At 32.5% G+C, this 23,047-nt stretch overlaps 1 protein-coding gene across 1 annotated transcript in view; it reads right to left on the bottom strand.

Annotated features, from left to right (window-relative positions):
• The window catches only part of ADAM18 (ADAM metallopeptidase domain 18), a gene marked incomplete at its 3' end in the record, with an annotated part of 65,434 nt that extends 42,907 nt beyond the window's left edge, over positions 1-22,527 (bottom strand). The window contains exons 1-8 of the mRNA XM_049771836.1: positions 22,473-22,527; positions 21,596-21,672; positions 14,674-14,729; positions 12,245-12,323; positions 11,820-11,896; positions 10,700-10,877; positions 5,988-6,053; positions 1,502-1,573 (exon numbers count right to left, since the gene is read on the bottom strand). Of these exons, the coding sequence (XP_049627793.1) occupies positions 1,502-1,573; positions 5,988-6,053; positions 10,700-10,877; positions 11,820-11,896; positions 12,245-12,323; positions 14,674-14,729; positions 21,596-21,672; positions 22,473-22,527 (660 nt within the window). The remainder of the gene's footprint in view (positions 1-1,501; positions 1,574-5,987; positions 6,054-10,699; positions 10,878-11,819; positions 11,897-12,244; positions 12,324-14,673; positions 14,730-21,595; positions 21,673-22,472) is intronic.
• Between the last annotated feature and the right edge of the window lie 520 nt (positions 22,528-23,047).

The following is a 23,047-nucleotide window of genomic DNA, read 5'->3' as shown; positions in this document are numbered from 1 at the left end:
TAACAGTAAAGCATAGTTGAAATTTTTCAGACCACAACAATAGTACTCAGAGATTACTCTTGACTCTACTTATTAATTACTCTTGGCTGGGTTTCGAGTATCACATGGTACCTCCATTGTCCCCATTCAAAGTAAGTGCTTAACCTTTTATACTATTTCTCCAGCCTGCATAGATGAATTTTTAAATTGCACCAAATATTATTATATCAAAAACTCTCTGACCCCATTGTAAAGGTCAGAGAGATCCATAGCAGGTGTACTTGTCCCTTGAAAGTGACTGATATCTCTGGTATCTGATATGGTTCAGAGAAATCCCCAGCAATCTGAGGCATCTCATTTAGTCCCTAGCATACTACCAGGAGTAATTACTGAATGCAGAGCCAGGAGTGATCCAGGAGCATTACAAAGTGTGCCACCCCAAAAAATCATTGTAAAGCTACACAAAATTAAAATGTTGATTATATTGTGTATAAGACTGATATGTAACTATTTGTAATTAATTTATAGATGTCAAGACAAGGGAAAGAAATAAATGGAGAAGAGAATGAAAAGAGGACATTCTGAAGCTAACATAGGAGCAAAAATCTGGGATCTTGAACATATTGGTAGTATGTAGTGCAGTATCTGTAATATATCTAAACCACTAGCACCAAAAGTAGTGAAAGCAAAGATTCAAATATTAAACTTAAAAATGTGCCTGTGAAGGAAACAAATTGGCAGGAGTGAGACTGTGTGTGTAGGACATGGTGTTGGAACATCATATGCTTGAAAGTTTATTGTTAATAGTCCTATAAATCAATATAACAAATTAAACATAAAACTTCACATAGAAAATGAATTATGTAGCATAAAGCAATATACAAAGTAATTAATGGAATACAAGGGCTTCTTGAGCATGTTGGGCTTAAGGAATACACAATACAATACTTTAGGCAATGGGTGACTTATGCAAAAGTTCATGAACAATAAGCTTCTTCAAAAACTATCAAAGTTTGACTCAAGAGTTTGTCACTTTGGGGGCCAGTGCAATAGCACAGCAGGTAGAGAATTTTGCCTCTTCCATATCCTGTATGCCATATGGTATGAATGAACCCTGAGCACAGAGCCAGGAATAACACCTGAGCACTGCCCTGTGTAATTCAAAAGCCAAAAACCAAAAAAAAAAAAAAAAAAAAAAAAGGTCACAAGGTTCCTCAGATTATAATTGACCTATGTACAATGTTTTTGAATTAGTGAGTGGGTGGGAATTCCAAATTTCATAATATAAGAGCTAGATGGCAGTTCAATCTGAGTTTACTAAGAACCCTCCATACTGTTTTCCATTGATACTGGTGGTGAGATTTGTGGCAAAACATTGTATATTTTAAAACTCAACTATAAATAACTTTATAAATAACATTGCTTTAATTAATTTTAAAGAGCTAGATGACAAAACGGAGATTAAAATAATCAGATGGAAATTAAGTTTAGTTGTAGTAAATGATAAATGTTAAAAACTTACAGTATTGACAAGACCAAAAATCTGGATAATTTTCTGAGTGACAATCATACTTTCTGATCCCAAATACTCATACTGTAAAAGAGGAATTTGTATGATATTTTTTTAAATATGATACATATTATTCACAAGTAATAAAATTCATACATATCAAATCTTAAAGAATCCAATAAATATTTTAAGAAAACAAAAAAGTATATTTAAATACAACAATAAAAAATAATAGAAAAATTTTTTATGTGACAGTGTCACAGTTCAGGGTTTTGAGGTAGCAAATCTTGCAGGCACGTGTACCAGATTTTGAGCATTAGCACTTCATGAACCTCCTGAACCTAAATATATCAAATGTATCCTTGATGACCACTAGCAACAAAGGGACCTAAATAGTTCTGTATTTCTCTGGCTGAGTTTTAGAACTTCCTATTCAGAGGTGTGTCCAAATATCTTGGAAATAGTACTGGGGACCTCTGAAAATGCTAGGGAGGGATCATTTCAATAAGCAAGCAACTGGGGCTGGAGAGATAGCACAACGGCATTTGCTTTGCAAGCAGCTGATCCATGACCTAAGGTGGTTGGTTCGAATCCTGGTGTCCCATGTGGTCCCCCATGCCTGCCAGGAGCGATTTCTGAGCACAGAGCCAGAAGTGACCCCTGAGTGTGGCCGGGTGTGACCTAAAAACAAAAAAAAACAAACAAAAAAAAAACAATCAACTAAGAAGAAAAACAATATACAAAAACAGTCCCACAAAATGGAAGCTAACAAACAGATCAGCAGATGTGTCTTCTGGGAACTAACTAACTATATAAACAATAATAAATGGAACTACACCAAGTAAAAATGTTTTGGCACAGAAAAATAAACTAAAGCTAAAAGATACCCTAATAAATTGGAGAAATATTTATATATTGCACATTATATAAAGGGCTAATCTCTAAGATTTATAAAGCAGTCACAAAGCTCAACAAAACAAAACAATCTCATTTAATACTAGGGAGATAAGCAGACACTTTCCCCCCCAAAAGATATATGGTTGACCAAACTGCATATGAAAAAGATTTCACCATAGCTTATTATTAGAAAAATGCAAATCCAAACAACAATAATAAATCTTAGACCAGTGATAATGTCATATTCAAATAATCTGGAAATAACCACTGTTTGGTATTTTGAAAAAGGAACATTCAATTGCTGTTGGTGGGGAAAATTGGCTGGTTCATCCTCTATGGAAAACAACCCAAATTTTTCTCACAAAAGTAAGAATAGAATTTTTATTATACCAATTATACTATTTTATTTTTTTGGCATCTGGCTCAAAATACAAAACATTCATTTGAAAGGTCATTTGTATTGGTAAACTCATTGGAGTTCTTAGCACAATAGTCAAGGTTGAGAAACAAACCAAATGTCCAATGATGGATAAACAAATCAAGAAGAGTGGTATATATACACAATGCAATAGTATGTAGTTATAAGGAAGAACAAGTTATGCAACTTGTCACTATCAGATAAATTATATTAGGCTTAATAAAGTGAGTCATAAGGAAAAAGATAGAGTATAAAATTTCTGATATTTTGAATTTAAACATACTTAGTAAGGGAGCAACAAATGGCCAGAGGCAGTAGAACCAAAGGACAGTCCATAAAACTGAATTTATTGGTGTGGAGAATTGCTCAGGATGGGTCTTTAGAAATTTTGTCAAAGTCCAACTCTGGTATTTAACTTATTACATCTCAAAGTATCATTATAGTATTATAAAACATAGTACCTAGAAAAATATTTTTAAATAAAATAATAAAATAAAAAGAAACCATGGGCTCTGGTCATGAAATTTAAACATCAGAGGAGTTTATACAGGAGATGTCAGTAGACTTTGGTGCTGAGATATCGGTATATTGTTATGAGTGTGGTCTGAAATATTTTGTATCCCTAAAACATTGAAATATTTTAAAAAAGCAACATTGAATTATTTTTTTAAGAATTTAAATAATTAAAAATAAAACATGCTGGACCTAAGTGTAGCTTCCCATAACAATAAAATGAAAAAAATAATGTTAACAATAGTATTTTTGGTAAGTGATAAATATTATTGATAATACCAGAGATAAAAACTAGAATATTACAAAATAAAAAACTAATAAGTAACTAAAATAAGTGTAATAATTCTTTACAAAATTATTGACTATCTGCTTGCTGCCACACTTTAGCAGTTGATATTAATATCCAGCCTCCACATTTGACTTCTGCCATTTCTAAGTCCTTACTTCCACAGCTCCTCATCAAATTATACCCTGTTCATATTTGTACATTTTATCACATGTAACACAGAAAAGAGAAATTCTCCATCTAATTCTTCAGGGAGTTTCAGGTTTTGACTACAAAGATTTATTTTTTGCATAGCTGGAACACCAAAAATCCAATATGGAAGACACATAAAAGCCTATGAGATAAATAACACAAAAAATACAACCAGCACCAATCAGCTCAGTAAATCCTCAGACAATGAATGTAGAGATCAAGCTAAATATGTTTAATGAGCTCAAAAAAACAATGCACAGCAAATCACATGAAAGTATGAGATTCAAAATTACAAAAATATAAGCTGAAATGAAGATATAAAAAAAACTTCAATAGAATCTCTGAGCAGCAGAATAACAGCAGCTGAAAAAATGATTGAGATGCTCCATCTCATGGTGAAGGAATGTGTTACAAAACAGAAGGTGGGGTGAACAGAACCCCAAGAACTATGGAATTATTTCAAATGGAATGATAAGACTCAGAGTTCCTGAAGAACAAGAAGGTAAATTTGATGAAAAAAAGTTTCTATTTAAATAATAGATAAAAATCTTCTAGACTTAGGAAAACAGGTTCATAGACCCAAAAGATCAGAAGAATCCCAGCAAAATATAAATTCAAATAGGAAGACTTCAAGATGCATTAGGCTTAAAGATGACAAAAACCAAAAATAGAGGCAGAATATTGAAATCAGAAAGATAAAAAATAAGCTACTAAAGAAAATCCCTAAGATTCACCACATATCTATCAAATAAGATAGAAGAAAATGGCAGGATATCATACAAGAACTCAATAAATAACACATTGCCAAGAATACATTATCCAGCTAGATTACCACTCAGATTTTAAGGAACAATTTAGAGCTTCAGTTACAGACACCAACTGGTTTAAGGAATTCATAGTTGAAAACAGTCTTAAAAAAAGCACTGAAAGAGCTTCTTTAAAAAGTCCTCCAAACTCCTCAATACTTGGCATTGAGTATGATATTTATTCATGACACATATGGTTTCCTTGTACTTAAGCAAGATTTGTTTATCCTTATCCATCTAAGGGATTTTCAATAAAAATATTTTATTTATATTGAGTATCATATCTGATTAAGTGATAAATTTGAAGAAACAATATAAGATTTTTATTACAATACTTTACTTGGTAATGCAGACTTTTACATTGTATCTACAATATTTTCTAATAGAAAGCCAATATTCTCTTTAGATTAAATACATTTTTACTCCTTTACACCTGTTTATATTCTTCACTCATGATTCCCTTAATGATCATCACTATAATTAAATTTTATATTTATGAATTAATTTTATAAGAGTCTTACGTGAAGTGTATTATTACAAAATTATTTATGGCATTAATTTTAATTTATGAGCCTATAAAAGATAGTTTTTGAAAAAAATCATTTACTTTGTCAATTTATCATTGATTTACAACTTTGTGAAATTTCAGGAAATTAGCTATATTCTATATGTGTAGGTGTCACCATCTCCATAAATAGAGAAAGAGATATCTCTTTGAAATATAAATTTAAAAAGAAACACAGGAAGCGAGAAATAAATGAGCAAAACTTCATTGAACTGAAGATTTTGTCCAAGTAACTATAGCTTACTTTGGTAGGAAAGGGTCCATGGATACTGACTTATGAAAAGTAGTATGATACCAATATATTGACCCTTTGGGGATTTTGTTGATGGGTGTTGGGACAATGTATTTATAAAAATATGATAAACAATATAGTAAATCCAGGTGCCATAATAAAAATGGTTTAAAAAATAATAAATATAAACATAATAACTTGTGAGAATAGAAAGGAAAAGATTTGTTTGGGCACACAAAATTGTTTCTCATTTGTATAAATTGAGTCAGCAGAAACAATTTAAATCAAAACATACTAAAATTATATAATTAACATAGGAATTAACTGGCATATTAAAATATAAAGAGTAATACAGTTATTAAAACTTGGTAAGTTAAAGACAAGTCAAGGTTTTTAGGTTGTGAAGTCAAAGAAAAATGAAGCTGAATGTATGGGAAATGGTATAGTTTAGTTATATTTTAGATATCTAAACTTTCAGTCATAATCGAGTGCAACTATAATAAAATATCTTTGCAAATAATTCAATATGCTTTCTTTGAGTTAAAGGAAATATATTGGGAGAGTGAAGAAAAGGGAAAGATAGACTTACCAAAGCTTTTTCCACTGTTATATGCATTTCTAGATGTAGAGGCAATAATTTTGAAAATATGTTTTTCTGAAACAAAAGAGATATATCAAATATTATATGCTTAGACATAAGTTCTCCCAAGCCTGCCAGGAGTGACTCCAAAGTGCTGAGCCAGGCGTAACTCATGAGCACTACCAGATGTGGCCTAAACATAAAACAAAAAATAATATCATAAGTATGCAAATATAAAAATAATTTAAAATAAAAAATATCATTTAAAATGTTTCAGTCTTTAATAAACAACAGCGATCTTGCTAGAGTCATCTCCATACTAAATATGAAGATGAAGTTAAATTCACATTATCAGTGAATCTTTTCATGAGCTGTTTTTCTGAACAATAAGTAATGCCAACTCTGGCAAACCACTCAGTTACATAAATAGTTGCACATTACTAAAATTTAGCACATTTGTCACCCCCATGGTCTAACAAGTCCTGTCAGAAGGCTCACTGAGAAGCCTCTGCTCAGTGCTCAGGGCTGACCAAGACTTCTAATAGTGAGAATGATATTTCTCATGCTTATTTACAAACATTTATTTGGCCTAAATATGAATCTCTTTTCTTCTGTATTAAGTGTGTATATTTTTGAGCATTTACTTCCAAACATAAGGATTAATACAGGCAAAGTTAGTCTTGAATAAATTTCTCTTTACCTGGAAAAATCAGCACCAAAGGTAATCCTCATAGTCTTTTCAAAGGCCCTGTAGGTTTAAACAGACTTCTCTGTAAGATGAAAGGAATGTTTGCTTTGGGATATCTCTAAGGGACTCTGAGTGACTTGCTAACAAAATTCTATCTACCTCAGAGTTTACATCCAGAAGTTTGGCCTGAAAGTAGCATTAGGTTGTTAAGAAAACTTTTACCAGGTATAGATTTGCATACACTTTCCTGGAGAGAATTCAAATAAGTTCTCTAACGTAACCACGCCAAGCTAGCTAAAACACACATTATCAAACTAGAAATTTCACTTATATATATTTCTAACACTTTCAGTGCACTTATTTCTGTCATTAATAAATAAAATTATAATAAACAAGTCATACAACTATTCCATTGACAAAAGATCTCCCTTATTGAATATCATTAGGCATACTAACCTCCTTTACATTGTATACAAGTTTGTAAATTATTGTTTGGTCTTGAAATTTAAAGACATTTTCTTCAGAGATGGTCATATTTTTATTCCAACAAACAATGCACTGCTTAAAATAGTTACAATTTTTATTCTTTGCCAGCTTTATTTTATTCATAGTTTTTATAAAATTTTATGAACCATCTATATGACAAGTTAATTTGCATATTTAAGTGATAGATAAATTGTTATGCTTAATTTTGTTTTGCAATAATCTCCAGGAAAATTTTTCTTTAAGTATTTACCTAAATTTATTGTTTTCTTTTAAATGTTCATGTAGAAAGCTTCTATACTCTATATAGAGGTTATACAGAAATTTTCATTTCAAGGAAGTTCAATTCATCTCTTTTGATAGATGATTGGGATTTGAACTACCAACCTTCTGCACACAAGGCAAACACCTTACCTCCATGCTATCTCTCCAGCCCCGCACTCACCATTTTTTCTAGTAAGCTTCATATTATAGGCTGGCCATCTAGCCATCATCTCTATTGTCTCTATTATTAATATACTGTCTTTTATTTTTCTTAAATTCCATAGATGACTGAGATTGATGTGTCTATCTTTACCTATCACTCATTTACATTTAGCATAATAGTTTCCATATCCATCCATGTGTAGGAAAATTTCATGACTTTATTTTCCTGACAGCGATGTAGTATTTCATTGTGTATATGTACCATGACTTCTTTAGCCACTCATCTGTTGTTGGGCACCTAGGTTGTTTCCAGATTCTGGCTATTGTAAATAGTGCTACAATGAACATAGACATGCAAAGGGCATTTTTGTTTTATGATTTTGTGTTTAGGGTATATACCTAAGAGTGTATAGCTGGATCATATGGGAGTTCAATTTCCAGCATTTTGAGGAATCTCCATATTGCTTTCCATAAAGGCTGGATGAGACAGCCTTCTAACCAGCAGTAAACGTGAGTTCCTTTCTTCCCACATTTCTGTCAGCACTGATTACTCTTGTTCTTTATGCTGTGTGCTAGTCTCTGTAGCATGAGATGGGACCTCATTGTTGTTTTAATTTGCATCTCCTGATGATTAGTGATATGAGCATTTTTATGTGCCTTTTGGCCATCTATGTTTCTCCTTTAAGAAAGTTTCTGTTCATTTCATTAGATTTTTTTTTGTTAAGTTCTGTCAGTACCTTGTATATCTTAGACATTTCCCCTTATCTAATGAGTTTTGGGTGAATAGTTTCTCGCATTTTGTAGTGGCATTTGTGTCCCAGCCACTATTTCCTTTGAGGTGCAGAAGATTCTCAGTTTAATGCAGTCCCACTTTTATTCTCTGCACCCACTTGTCTAGACAGAGGTGTTTTCTCCTTGAAGATACCTTTAGTCAATGTCACGGGTTGTTTTACCCATGTTTTCTTCTATGTACTTTATGGTTTCAGGTCTGATGGCAAGGTCTGTAATCCATTTACATTTGCCCTTTGTGCATGGTGTTAGATGGAGGTCAAATAAGGTCTGACCTTATTTGCATGTGGCTGAACAGTTTTGTCCACCACCACTTGGTGAAGAGACTTTCCTTGCTCCACCTTGTGTTTCTTGACCCTTTATCAAAGATTAGTTGATTGTATCTATGGAAAACATTCTCTGAATACTCAGCTAAAACTAGCCACAATCCAGTAAAACCTTAGACAATGACTTTAGTAACACCATGGAGAAACATAACAAGCATTTCAAATTGGCCTATGCTGATCTAATTCTTTGTGTTGCAATGAACAAAATGAAGTAAATTTGTTTGTGAATAGATGGAAGCAGGCTATAGTGGCAGATGGGATGCTAGTGAAGGAAAGGTCACATGGGTGATGCGATTGGTGTTTGAACATTAAATGCTTGAAATGACTATATTATGAACAACTTGTTAAACTATGCTGTTATGATAAAACTTGGGAAAGAGACCGGAGCAGTGGCACAGTGGTAGGGCATTTGCCTCACACATAGCAGACCTAAGACAGACCTCAGTTCTATCCCCCAGAGTCCCATGTGGTTCCCCAAGCAAGGAGCAATTTCTGAGCACATAGCCAGGAAAGACCCTGAGCATCACTGGGTGTGGCCCAAAAAACAACAAAAAAAATTTAGGGGAAACCCCTAAATATACATATAGATACATATGTGGAATATTTCTTTGCCAATCAAAAAGAAGAAATCTTGTCTTTTGGGGTAAAGTTGGTGGATAAGAGTTAACATATTATAGATAAAGAAGTAAAAGATATAAGTTTGATTTATTTTAATATGTGCAATATGAATAACTGAAATAAAGATGTTAAAATATAGCAAATTCAATTCTTTCATTCTGTGAAAAAATTATTGCATGCACACGTGTGAGTGTAATAAGTAGAGTGTAATAAGTAGAGGTAAGTTTTTGTGACAGGCTGGCACTAAAACTTTTTGATAGGTATGGGGAGATCTAAATATGTATAGACATATAAAGCTAAACATCAAATTATGTAATAAATTAATGATTAAATAATTATTTTAAAATGTCAAAACTCCATTAAGTAACTGAAGGAAATATTAAATGTGACTTCATTCGATAGTGAATATCATTATAAGCATGAGAATTTTGTAAAACAAATATAAGTTCAGATATTATAGCCTTAATTAAAGTATCAATAAGAGAGACTCAGCAATGATTTTGAGCAAACATTAAGCACATTAGGTACAAAGGTAACAAATTGATTAAGATTATACAGTTTGATTACAGTGAGATAGTTCAAAGGTTTCCAACACATGCACTTAGTCCCAAAATAGATTCCGAGTACATGACACTGAGCACCACTGAGCATCACATGTTCTTGGTTGCCCCTGAGCACCACTGGCCTGAACAACATCAGTCACTGGGTCTAATCAATAAGTCATCTATTAGGTCTGCACAATTGAAAAGTGCATCTTTGGGACCCATGGTCATAGGCACTATAAGGACAGAAAATGAGTAAACGGAAAAAGGAGATACAGACCACTCAAAAGTACAATAATCAAATTTTCCCAAATGTTATTTACATAACTAATTTATATATTCAATAATATCAATAATATGTAAGTAGATAGTTGCTTATGCAAAGATAAATGTAAACTCCACATGACAATAATACAGAGAAGACTGAAAGTAGTACAGAAGCAATCTCATAATTAAAGTATTAAAATGATGAAACAAACTTGTCAATGAAATATTAGTTTTATATCCCCCAAAAGTAAAATTTATGTAATAAACAATACACAAATTATTAATTTTAGAAATGCATGTTCTATCAGCATAGTCCATATATAAAAACATTCAAGGTAATTATGTCATGTAATTATAACTAACACTATAATTCCTGGATTATAGAATATTCAGGATGTTTTTTATGTAAATAAATTAATCATAAAATAAGCTTTAAATACATTGTCTTAAACATGTTTTAAATTTAGTAAGTAAAATAAATTATCCAGTTTAATATTCCTATAAAACAGCTAAGAAATTCCTATTAAAAACAAAATATTCTTTAGGAGTTTTCTGTAATATGGAATTAAAATTTTCAATTACCTGTGATTTTAGAAAAACTTTAGAAGACTGATATTTATGTTGTATATAGCTGTCATTTTCTGCTAACATTGAACTATTTGCATTTTTAATTCTCACTTGGTAAATTATATGCTCAAATCTTGCTGATAATTCCAATGGTTGAATTCCGTAACTGAGATTTTCGTACTGAATGAATCCCCTAAGTGTTAAAAGAAAAAAATATAAGAATTCTACAAATAAACTCATTATACTAATAAACAAGTACAGCAAAACATATGAAATGACATAATGTCAATTTTTGAAACATGTTAAGGAATATACTTAGGAAACTTACTTAGGAAATCTCAATTTTTGAGTTGGTATTAATAACTTGTAGAAACTATATTAAACTGATATCAAACTGATAATGTTTTTATCAGTTTTGAAACTATCTTGCACAGTAAAGTTAGCACTTTACTCTTTTCAACATCTGTGATGAAAATTACTTATCCCTCTCTTATCACTATGGGATTTGTTCATCAGTTGTTTATATGATACCAAGTATACATAAAGTGAGATACTGCATTACCTTATATTATATTTAAATATTATATTATTTAGTATATAATATATTTAAGTACTTAATAGTGCATAATTATCATAGTGCATAAATATTATGCATAACAGTGCATAATATTTATGATAGTATTTGAGATGTTCTAAATGTACCTTACTAAAACATCCTGTGTGCATTTCTTTTAGAAAAATAACATATTAGTAAGGATTTTCTGAAGTGCTTTCAATTGAATGGACAGTAGGCCCAATTGTTAAGATAAGAATTGAAAACTTGGGGCCAGAGCGATAGCTCTAGTGATAGTACTATCTACCATCCATCCAACCCAGGATGGACCTTGGTTTGGTCCCCAGTGTTCATATTGTCTCCCAACCCAGTAGTGATTTCTGAGAGCATACCCAGGAGTAACCCCTGAGCAATCCTAGTGTGCCCCCCCAAAAGAATTGAAAATTAAGATTTTTAAAAGAAAACTTCAAATTTAGATTTCCAGTGAACATTATTAGATTTGTATCTGTTCATCCCTAAAATCCATATATTTATATTTAATCCTAAATTTTTCATTATAGATAGTGTCTAAAATGCTATTACCTGAGTCCAGAACAGATGTTGAGTGAAGCATGTGAATTTGGGATATCTTCAATATAACCTTGGTAATGGCAATGTCTCTGAATAACAACATAGAAATATTTTTTAAAAGTATTTTAAAATGATTTAGGCAAATATAGAAGACTCAGGACATTAAAAGATTGAAAAATAATGAGAATACCAGAGATGTTTAGTAGTGCAGATTTTAAGGGAAATTTTTAGGAAACAGGTACTTATGAGAGTTTTCTCATCTGCCTTTCTGTATAGCATATGATATACTTTAGCATTTAGATATACAACATGAGCTGAACAGAATAAAATATTTGTATTAAACTTTGAACATGTAGCAGACATACTCAAATAACAGTGCTGTGATCACACCAATAAAAAGTATGACAATATACAAATACCTGATATATCTGTCTTACCTTAAAATATTTGGACTCATAATGCAAATATCCAGTTTCATTATATGTATACACCAAAAAGTTATTGGATAGGAATGAGCTAAAAATAGTAAAATTTAAGAGTTAAATTAGGAATTTTTGTTTCTAATTAAAATAATGTAATATTATTTTAAACCTTAAAATAAAATATATGTGAACTTATAAGATGTATGTACTGAGATGATTTAATTATAGCAATTTTATTGTAATATAATCTAAAGTTACAAAATTGATATATATATGTCAGATTTTAGGCCTTTTCAGCTCAGAAATACATGGTGGATACTCAAATATCTCAGTATGTCTAAGATGCTATTCAAACTATTTACTAAATTCTTACTATCTTACATTTCTAGGCACTACAATACAACATTTTTTTTTAAAATGGGAAAATACTGATCTTCACCAGAGTTAAATATAGATACATACTTCTGGTATCTTGGATGATAAATAAGATCAGGCCTGGAGAGCTTGATAATACATTATGGTTCATTGTCTATATTATACAAGAACTGAAAAAAAGTCACTTGGATTTGAACAAAGATGTTTGGAGTAAGAGAAAAAGCAAGGACCCTGAGCAGTTATATTTGTGTATATATGCATATAAACATATATTACAGCTATAGGAAATCTGTGATATGAATTTAAAATGAGAAAAAGTAGTAAGAAGTACTGTTACAGAGATATATAGTAATGAGAAGAGTCTAAACAAATAAATAACTTAATAATTTGAACAGAATTAGAAAATTAACATTGTCTTGAGAATTATCTGTGAAATGAAATATCCTGTGTAGAGTGACTAGTTTGCAATCACAGTTATCAAGGAAGACATAGTTGAATTAGGACATCACATTTCCATTTATATTTTGGAGGTGGCACATAAAGAATTCAAGCACTCATTATTATGTGTGGTTCCCTGAGCTCTGCCAGGAGTGATTCTTGAAAGTAGAGCCAGGAGTAAGCCCTGAGCATAGCTGGGTGTGACCCCAAAATTAAATAAATAAGCTATTTTTAATTATCACGAATAATTCCCAGGGATGGAAATATAACACAACAGGTAAGGTGTTTGCCTTGCACGTGAAAGCCATTTTCTTCTCCAGCAATTCATATGGTTCGCAGAGCTATGTAGTACCAACCAAGTGTGTATAGCAAAAAGTAAGCCATTATCAATGTCAGATGTGACCCATCCAAAGAAAATAACTTCTAAATGACTGTTTTGTGATAACAGATAAACTACAGTTATAATTTACTGAAATTGTGGAATAATAAAACTAGAAGACCAGAAGCACATTTGGGCAGGTTAAGTATGAAAATATGAAACTCTACAAATAATACTCATTATCAGCATACAAAAATAAACTAATATGATGTCCTTTAAAGAAGAATTAAGTAGAAATATAAATTCCAAAGTAATCTATGCACTTAAAAAATTCAATGTTTACTTGACCAAATTTAAGATCTGATTGACGTTGTCAATTTGCCAAGCAAAAATTACAAAGCAAAATTACACAAGATTGAATAATTCTATAGAAAATAGAATAGGTCAATAAAGTTATCAGCAAGAAAAAAAATGAAAGTCAGTTGGAGAAAAACAAATAGTTCAGATGACAAAAGTTTTATTACCTGAACTGTGAAATTTCCAATTTATTAAATGGTTTATAGGTAACAGAGAAATAGTACATTATTTTGAGTTTCAAGTTTAAATTCAAGGTTACTCTATTCATGCAGCATCAATGGTAATTTTCCTTTTGCTTGGAGCAATTAATGGCTTCCTGATTGAGGTCATTGATAATAAATGTTAAAATATAATTACTCCCTCTATAGGTCTTCCATCTCAAATTTCTTCTAGCTTAATCATTTAGTTAAAGAAGGCATATGTGTTATTTAAAAAAACATGATAAAAGGGCTCAACAGTAGTTTTGTAAAGAGAGCTTGTTTGCATAAAAATAAATTTTTCCAGCATTGTTCAATTATAAAAGTTCAGGCAGACAAAATTTACTTATATTTATTTCAAAGATGAGCAAAGTGAAGAGGCTATTTGATTCCATTTAGATGAAATGTTGAGAGCATGTAAATTATAATACAGAAAATTTGATCATTCTTTAAAATGGTAATTGGAAATAGGGATTATGATAAAATGGTATAAGGGTACAGCATAATTAAATGATCTAGTTTAAAGTTATTGCTTGACCTATTATTATGACCTATTTAAAGTTATTGCTTTCAGTGCAGCATAAAATTATTAAAGGAATAATTATATAATTGATTTAGTTTTATAATTAAAGTGTATTCTATGTAGTTTTCAAGAACAAACTTTAATAAAATAACAGAAAGCATGTCACTCGTTTGCCTACTACTCTTGATGCTGATTTCACATATGACATCTAACATAATACATTTACATATCTTACTGTTTTTTCAGAAGCAGGGTATGTGGTTTTTCATCAATTGTTATGTTATAAATCACCTAAAACAAAGCAAAGCAAATTTTTACTCTCTCATATAGTTATAAAATAACAAATTTTATTTTAAGTCACAAAAAGCACATATTTAAAATATTTATGAATATGTAACTAATAATTGTATTGAAATGGTAAATATAAATAAGGCATTTTTTCTCCATAGCAAAATATAACCTTTTCATGAGGAAAATCAAATGATTTGCACTGGAAAATTCTAGTGTTACTAGTCATATATAAATGGAATGGTATTTTTAAATTTTATTTCTTGGTGTTTTTTACTTTATTTTTTATACTTGCACCATTAGAGTGTCAAGATACCTTCCCCATTATTTCCAGTCCTACTCTTTCTCCAACTTAGCATTCTTAGTTCATAATTCTATTGATAATATCTCAAGGTTTTTTCCTTTGGAGATTAGTTAATTGCTTGCTATGTTTCTTTATTATCTGCATATATGTGAGCACACTTAATGTTGTAGTAGTCCACCATATAGAAATTTCTACCTTTTAAATTTTTTTTAGTTAAATTTTTATTTAGTTAAAAAACTGTCATCTACAAAGTTATCAATAGCTGAGTTGAAGGTATAAATATTTCAACACCAATCCCATCACTAACTTCAACAACATATTCTCACTTCACCACCCATGCTCTCCACACCACCCATGCTCTACCTTGACAAAGTAGCTTGCAAAGTTTGGTGGGTGCAGCTTAGATCTCATGTTATCATGTTGTTGAGTCTGTACTTTAGACATAACTATATCGCTTTCCCACATAATTATTATAGCCATGCTCTAACTTCTGTTCCCCTTTCACTTCTCTTTTTTTCTTCCTTCCTACCTTAATTTTTTTCTTTCTTTGTCATCCTCCCTAAAATTGGGGTTAATGATCTAGACATTCTCTCTTTATTACATTATATTTCATCATCTAGTTGTTCTATATACCACATGTAAGTGAGATTATTATGTCTTTTTCTCTCTTCTTATGGTTTACTCCACTCAACACTATATCTTCCAGTTCCCACCAGGTTTGCAGCAAATTGCTTGATTTCATTATTTCTGAAAGCTGCATAGTATTCTATAGTGCATATATACCACATCTTCATTATCCATTTATTTGTGGTCAGACACCTAGACTCAGTCTGTATCTTAGCCGTTTTTATCTACTAAATGCAGCAATGAAAAACAGAGTCAAAGAAGGTAACTTCCTAATAATCTAGGGATATGTAGATCAGAAAGAATGTACACTCCTAAACATATATGCACTCAGAGGGGCCAAAAAAGACATTATTAATAATAATATAGAAACAGTTGGAGATTTCAACACTGCTCTGTCAACTTTCGTGAGATCAACAAGGCTAAAATTTAATCATAATATATAGGCTTTTAAAAAAAAATAAGATACTAGCTTAGTAGATATATAGGGTTTTTCATCCCTCAAAAGCCTATTAGTACACATACTTCTCCAATGCACAAGGAAAAATCATAGAACATGACTCCATAAAATTAAGAGAACAGAAATTGTATCAAGTATCTTTTTATATCTTGATACATTGAAAATAGAAATGAATTACAAAAAGAAACAAAAATGACATTAACATCTAGAAATTAAACAGTTCACTACTAAAAAAAAAAACCAGTGGATCAGAGAGAAAATCAAGGAGGATATTAAAAAATACCTGAAAACAAATAAGAATAAGGAAGACATGGATAAAGTCGTGAACTCCTAGAACCTTCCAAGATTAAACCAAAATGATTTGGAATACCTAAACAGACCTACCACTCTCACGGAAATCAAAATGGGAATCTAGAAGTTTCCTAAGAACAAAACCTCAGTACAAGATGGATTTTTCTGGTGAATTCTTTCAAACCTTCAAATATGACATGCTATTATATCTTTACAGGATCGTCTAGGAAATTGAAGAAACACAACCAAACAGTTTCTATGAAGCTGACATCATCCTGATATCAAAAGCTGACAGAGATACCAGAAAAATGAGAATTGCAGATACAATGACAAACACAGATACAAAGATCCTCAAAAAACACTAGGAAATAGAGTTCAATAATTCATTAAACAACTCATACACCTTGATCAAGTAGGAGTCATACCAGAGATTCAAAGATGGTTTAATATAAATAGGTCTATCAACATAATAAAAGAAAATTTTAAAACTATATATTATATACATAAAAAAGCATTTTACAAGATCCAGGACTTAAATATGACTTAAAAATTCTGTCAGACAAGGGGCTAATATCTAAGATATACAAGGTACTGACAGAATTTAACAAGAAAAAACATCTAACCCTATCAAAAAATGGGGAGAAGAAATGAACAGACAATTTCAAAAAGAAGAAATACAAAGGGCCAAAAGATACATGAAAAAAATAGTGATGTGGACAACATTACTATTCATCAGGGAGATGCAAATCAAAACAAATATGAGGTAACATCTCATGCCACAGAGACTGGCACACATCACAAAGAACAAGATTAGTGCTGAATGAGATGTGGAGAGAAAGGAAGTTTCATTCACTGCTGGTGGAATGCCATCTAGTCCAGCCTTTATGGAAAACAATTTGAAGATTTCTCAAAAAACTGGAAATTGAACTCCCATAAATGATCCAGCTATACCACTCCTAGTGATATAATATAGGAACACAAAAATTCAATACAAAAATCCCTGTCTCACACCAATATTCATCGCAGCTCTATTTACAATAGCCAGACTCTGGAAACAACCAAGATGCCCTTCAATAGATGAATGGCTAAAAAAAACTGTGGTACATATACACAATGGAATATTATGCAGCCATCAGGAGAGATGAAGCCATGAAATTTTCTTATACATGGATGTACATAGAAACTATTATGCTGACTGAAATAAGTCAGAGGGAGAGAGACAAAATAGTCTCACTTATCTATGAGTTTTAAGAAATATAAAAGACATTATTGTAATAATGCTCAGAGATGAGGGCCCGAAGGACTGGCTCACAATATGAAACTTACCTCAAAAAGGGGTGAGTGCAGTTAGAGAAATAATACACTAACAATTACCATGACTATGTTAATGAGTAAGAGAAGTAGAATGTCTGTCTCCAATATAGAGGGTGTAGGAGGAGGGAGATGGTGAGCATTGGTGGTGGGAATGTTGCACTGGTGAAGGGGGGTGTTGGATTCTTTTTGTGACTGAAACCCAACTACAGTCATGTTTGTAATTATGGTGTTTAAATCACATTAAGAAAAGTAACTTAAAAAATCCAACAAGATTGAAATTGAAGGAATTTTCCTCAATATTTTCAAAGTCAAGTACTACACGCCTACAACCAACATTATATTCAATCGGGAAAATCTAAAAACCTTTACTCTAAAATCTAGAACAAGACAAAGTTGCCCACTCTTATCACTTTCAAACAATAAAGTATCAAAAGTGAATGTAATATTAATTAGGCCAGAAAATGATATCAAGAGAATTCAAATAGGAAAGGAAGAAGTCAAACTTCCACTGCTTGCAGATGACATGACACTATATATAGGAAAATTAAAACTCTACCAAAAGGCTTTTAGAAATAATAGATTGGAATAATAAAGTGGTAGGCTGATAAATTAATATGAATAAATGAATAAAATCCATGGCTTTCTATACACAAATAATGAAAGAAAAGAGATTTTTAAAAAACCTTATTCACAATTCTGCCTCAAAAAAAATGAATTGCCGGGGCCGGGAAGGTGGTGGTAGAGTAAGGTGTCTGCCTTGCAAGCACTAGCATAGGACAGACCGCGGTTCAATCCCCCGGTGTCCCATATGGTCCCCCAAGCCAGGGGCGATTTCTGAGTGCATAGCCAGGAGTAACCCCTGAGCGTCAAATGGGTGTGGCCCAAAAACCAAAATAAATAAATAAATAAATAAAAATAAATAAAATGAATTGCCTCAGAATCACTTTTAAGAGGTGAAAGACCTATACAGAACACTGCTTCAAGAAATAGAATAGGATATGAAGAAATAAAAGTATATACCCTGCTAATGGATTAGGAGGTTTAACATTATTTTAATAATAATGGTAATACTTTCCTAAACACTATTCAGATATAATGCATTATCTAAAAGGATACCCATAACATTTTTCAAATAGATAAAACAAACACTACTGAAATTTAAATGGAACAATAAACTCCACAAATAGCTAATGCTATTCTTGGGGAAAATAATATTGGAGGCAACACTTTCCCCAACTTAAAACTGTACTATAAAGTAGTATTCATATGGTATTGAATAAAGACATATCTAAATTAAAAAAAATAGATTTGAATATCCTGAGATAAAGGAACAAGAAATATGAAGTGGAGCAAGGAAAGCCTCTTCAAGTGGTATTGGTAAAACTGGTTGACTGCATGCAAAAAAGTGAACTCAGATCTCTAGCACCATACACAAATTTCAAACCCAAATGTATTAAATACCTTTATTTCATTCCGGAAAACATAGGTATATAAAAGTAAGTAGATTTTTCCAAAACATTGAAGTTAAAGGCATCTTCAATTGACCAAGTAAGGGGAAGCAAAGATAAAAAAAAAAAATGGAACTACATTAAACTAAGAAGCACTCTGAATCTCAAAGGAAATGTGACTAGGATACAAAGACTGCCCTCAGAATGGGAGAAATTATTCACCCAATAAAGAGTTAATATCTAAAATATATGGCATTGTTAGAGCTTAATAGAAAAAAAATTTCTAGCCCTTATCAAAAAATCAGAAGATATGAATAGTCACCTCAAATAAGAAATCCAGATGGTCAAAAGGCACATAAAAATGGTCCACATAAGGGCCCGGAGAGATAGCACAGTGGTGTTTGCCTTGCAAGCAGCCGATCCAGGACCAAAGGTGGTTGGTTCGAATCCCGGTGTCCCATATGGTCCCCCGTGCCTGCCAGGAGCTATTTCTGAGCAGACAGCCAGGAGTAACCCCTGAGCACTGCCGGGTGTGGCCCAAAAACCAAAAAAAAAAAAAAAAAAAAAAAAGGTCCACATAATTCATAATCAGGGATATGCAAATGAAAACAATAATGAGGTATCATCTCACAACACAGAGACTGGCATAAAACATAAAGAACAACCAGTACTGGTACATATGTGAGGATAAAGGGAATCTCATTCACTGCTGGTGGGAATGTAGTTTGGTCCAGCCTTTTTGGAAAACAATATGGATATTTCTCCGAAAAAAGTAAAAAAAAAAAAAATGAGCTTCATATCACCCAGAAATACCACTACTTGCAATATACCCTGTGAGTCCAAAAACACAATTTAGAAAATATCTGCATTCCTGTGCTCATTGCAGCACTATTCACAATAGCCAGAATCTGGAAATAGCCCATGTGTCAGAGAATAGATCAGTGTATAAAGAAACCATAGTACTGAACCGGAGCTAAAGCTCAGTGAGTAGCATGTTTGCCTTGCATGATGTTAGATCCCTGCATCGGAAGGAAGGAAGGAAAGGAAGGAAGGAAGGAAGGAAGGAAGGAAGGAAGGAAGGAAGGAAGGAAGGAAGGAAGGAAGGAAGGAAGGAAGGAAGGAAGGAAGGAAGGAAGGAAGGAAGGAAGGAAGGAAGGAAGGAAGGAAGGAGGGAGGGAGGGAGGGAGGGAGGGAGGGAGGGAGGAAGGAGGGAGGGAAGGAGGGAGGGAGGGAGGGAGGGAGAGAGGGAGGGAGGGAGGAGGAAAAAAGGAAGGAAGGAGGAAAAAAGGAAGGAAGGAGGAAGAAGAAAGAAAGAAGAAAGAAAGAAAGAAAGAAAGAAAGAAAGAAAGAAAGAAAGAAAGAAAGAAAGAAAGAAAGAAAGAAAGAAAGAAAGAAAGAAAGAAAGAAAGAAAGAAAGAAAGAAAGAAAGAAAGAAAGAAAGAAAGAAAGAAAGAAAGAAAGAAAGAAAGAAAGAAAGAAAGAAAGAAAGAAAGAAAGAAAGAAAGAAAGAAGAAAGAAAGAAAGAAAGAAAGAAAGAAAGAAAGAAAGAAAGAAAGAAAGAAAGAAAGAAAGAAAGAAAGAAAGAAAGAAAGAAAGAAAGAAAGAAAGAAAGAAAGAAAGAAAGAAAGAAAGAAAGAAAGAAAGAAAGAAAGAAAGAAAGAAAGAAAGAAAGAAAGAAAGAAAGAAAAGTTGGAAGCATGGCTATATACAGAAAGTTTAATGTGGAATATTAGAATAATAAAAATGGGGATGTTTGGAATAAGATATAAATGTAGTTTTCTTCAATGTAAAATGATCTGTAAGTTTAGGACTAGCTATGAAAACCTCAGGATAACATCAAAATAAAAAGTATTAGAAGAAATTAAAAAGAAGCAGCAAATTGATTGCAAGGCTGGCATACCTGGCAGATATTTTTCATCATCTGAATGAACTGAACACACGAATGCAAGGCAAAAATGAAAATCTGCTTGCAAGTACAAAATTTTTGTTGTAGACAAATTTGATTCATAATGACTATTATGTCATTTGTAAAACTGCAAATGTCATTAAGACAATACTAGCACTTAAAAGTGCTTAATATTTCTAGAAAGTTCTTAAGTAGATTGAGATGCAGGGGAAACTATAGGAGTCAATAGTTGGTTTTATGAGAGGATCAAAATATTCTGAGGCTGTTAGGGATGTCGTTCAGTGATATAGTACTTGCCTTGCATGCGTGAGGTTAATGGATTCGAAGCCTAAGACTGAAAAACAGAGACAACAAAATGCTTACTCCCAACCCGTGTCTACTCTCAGTCCTGTAAGTAAATAAAATATAGTAAAATAAAAAAAATAGTAAAAGCATTTTTCCACAGGAATAAAAGTATAGCCAAACTTAATACCAAAAATCTCATAATTTGTAATTCAATGATACAAATCCTTGATCACTTACTTGTTTCTCTGGGTTTTCACTCTCATTTGACTTTATCTTCTGTGGAACTGTTATATGCAGAAATAGTTTTTCAGAATCTACAGTAAAATATGTATATTTTTAGTTTGGGTCTTTTGGTAAGACTATGTGTGTATGTTTTCAGAAGCAATCTTCTGATTCAAGCATAAACATTACTCTTGAAACTACTGTAAATAAATTTATTTACATTCATTAAACTTCCCTTTTTTGGCAGTTTTCTCTAGAAATTATTTTTCTTTTTCTAGATTTTTAATAGATCAACAAAAATAGCTAATTAGGGGGCCGGAGTGATAGCACAGCAGATAGAGCATTTGTCTTGTCCGTGGCCGACCCAGGTTTGTTCCCTGAGCCTGCCAGGAGTGATTTCAGAGCACAAAGCCAGGAGTAATCCCTGAGCCCCACCAGATGTGGCCCCAAACCAAAAATAGCTAAATAGAAAAAGTCCAAATTTACATATATCACTTCTACAGGACCATCTTATTCTGTTTCAAAAATCACTTCAGGACTTTTTTCTCTGGGACATTGAGTAATGAATTGAGGACAGTATCAGACCTCTCCCACATTCCCAAACCACAAAGACCTAGAAAGACCTGCTAAGTGTTAGTTGAGAACTTTAATCCTCATGGATGCAGAAAATGGATTTCTTGGCGAACATATCTTAGTTCCCTGCCTCCCACACCCCCACGGTCTGCAGGATTGCACATATAGAATCAAGAGGGAGAGTAAAATGATGATTGGGGCAGGGGGAGGATAATGATGATGAAACACAAAAAGGATGTTGACACAAGGAAATTAGTTCCTGGAAAGATCCCAGCCCTGCTGAGATGCAAAGTGAAAATCAAGGACATTGTAAACTCACCAAGGCAGACATTCAGCCATACAAGCTCAGTGAGCAGTGCAAACAGAAATAACATGGATGTGTCAAACACCAGAAGCAAGGTACAAGACTGAAAGCCGTTGGGCCAGGCAGCTCAAGGCTCCTGGCGCGAGTCCAAAAAAGCAGAGCGTTTTTTCCCAGGAGGTGGGGGTGAAGCCACTGTGCGTCTTACTTAGGTCATGACGCCTTAGGGATCCTAAATGTCCCGGCAGTTTCGCCAAAGCTGGGCGAGAAAACATGAAGTACTGCTATATATATTTGCATAAAATTGATTTTTATGGTATTTAATGTTTAAATCATACAGTAAAAATAAAATCAAGTGACTTTTGGTAATTTCCTCTCTGCACATCAGTTTTCTGGCATGGTTTATTGTCGACTTTGTAAATAGAGAAAATCAAGAATATTGAACTTTGAGTCACAGGATAGGGTGTTTGACTTGAAGACCTGGGTTCAGTCCCCTGTACCCCATATATGATGGTCTTCTCTCCCGCCAAGAGTGACACTTGAGGACAGACTCATTCTGACTGCTGAGAATACTCTTCCACACACAACTTCCG

The sequence above is a fragment of the Suncus etruscus genome, chromosome 4 (genome assembly GCF_024139225.1).
Source record: "Suncus etruscus isolate mSunEtr1 chromosome 4, mSunEtr1.pri.cur, whole genome shotgun sequence".
NCBI classification, from domain to species: Eukaryota; Metazoa; Chordata; class Mammalia; order Eulipotyphla; family Soricidae; genus Suncus; species Suncus etruscus.
The sequence above is the reverse complement of the archived record's forward strand: the minus strand, read 5'-3'. Positions and strand labels throughout refer to the sequence as shown.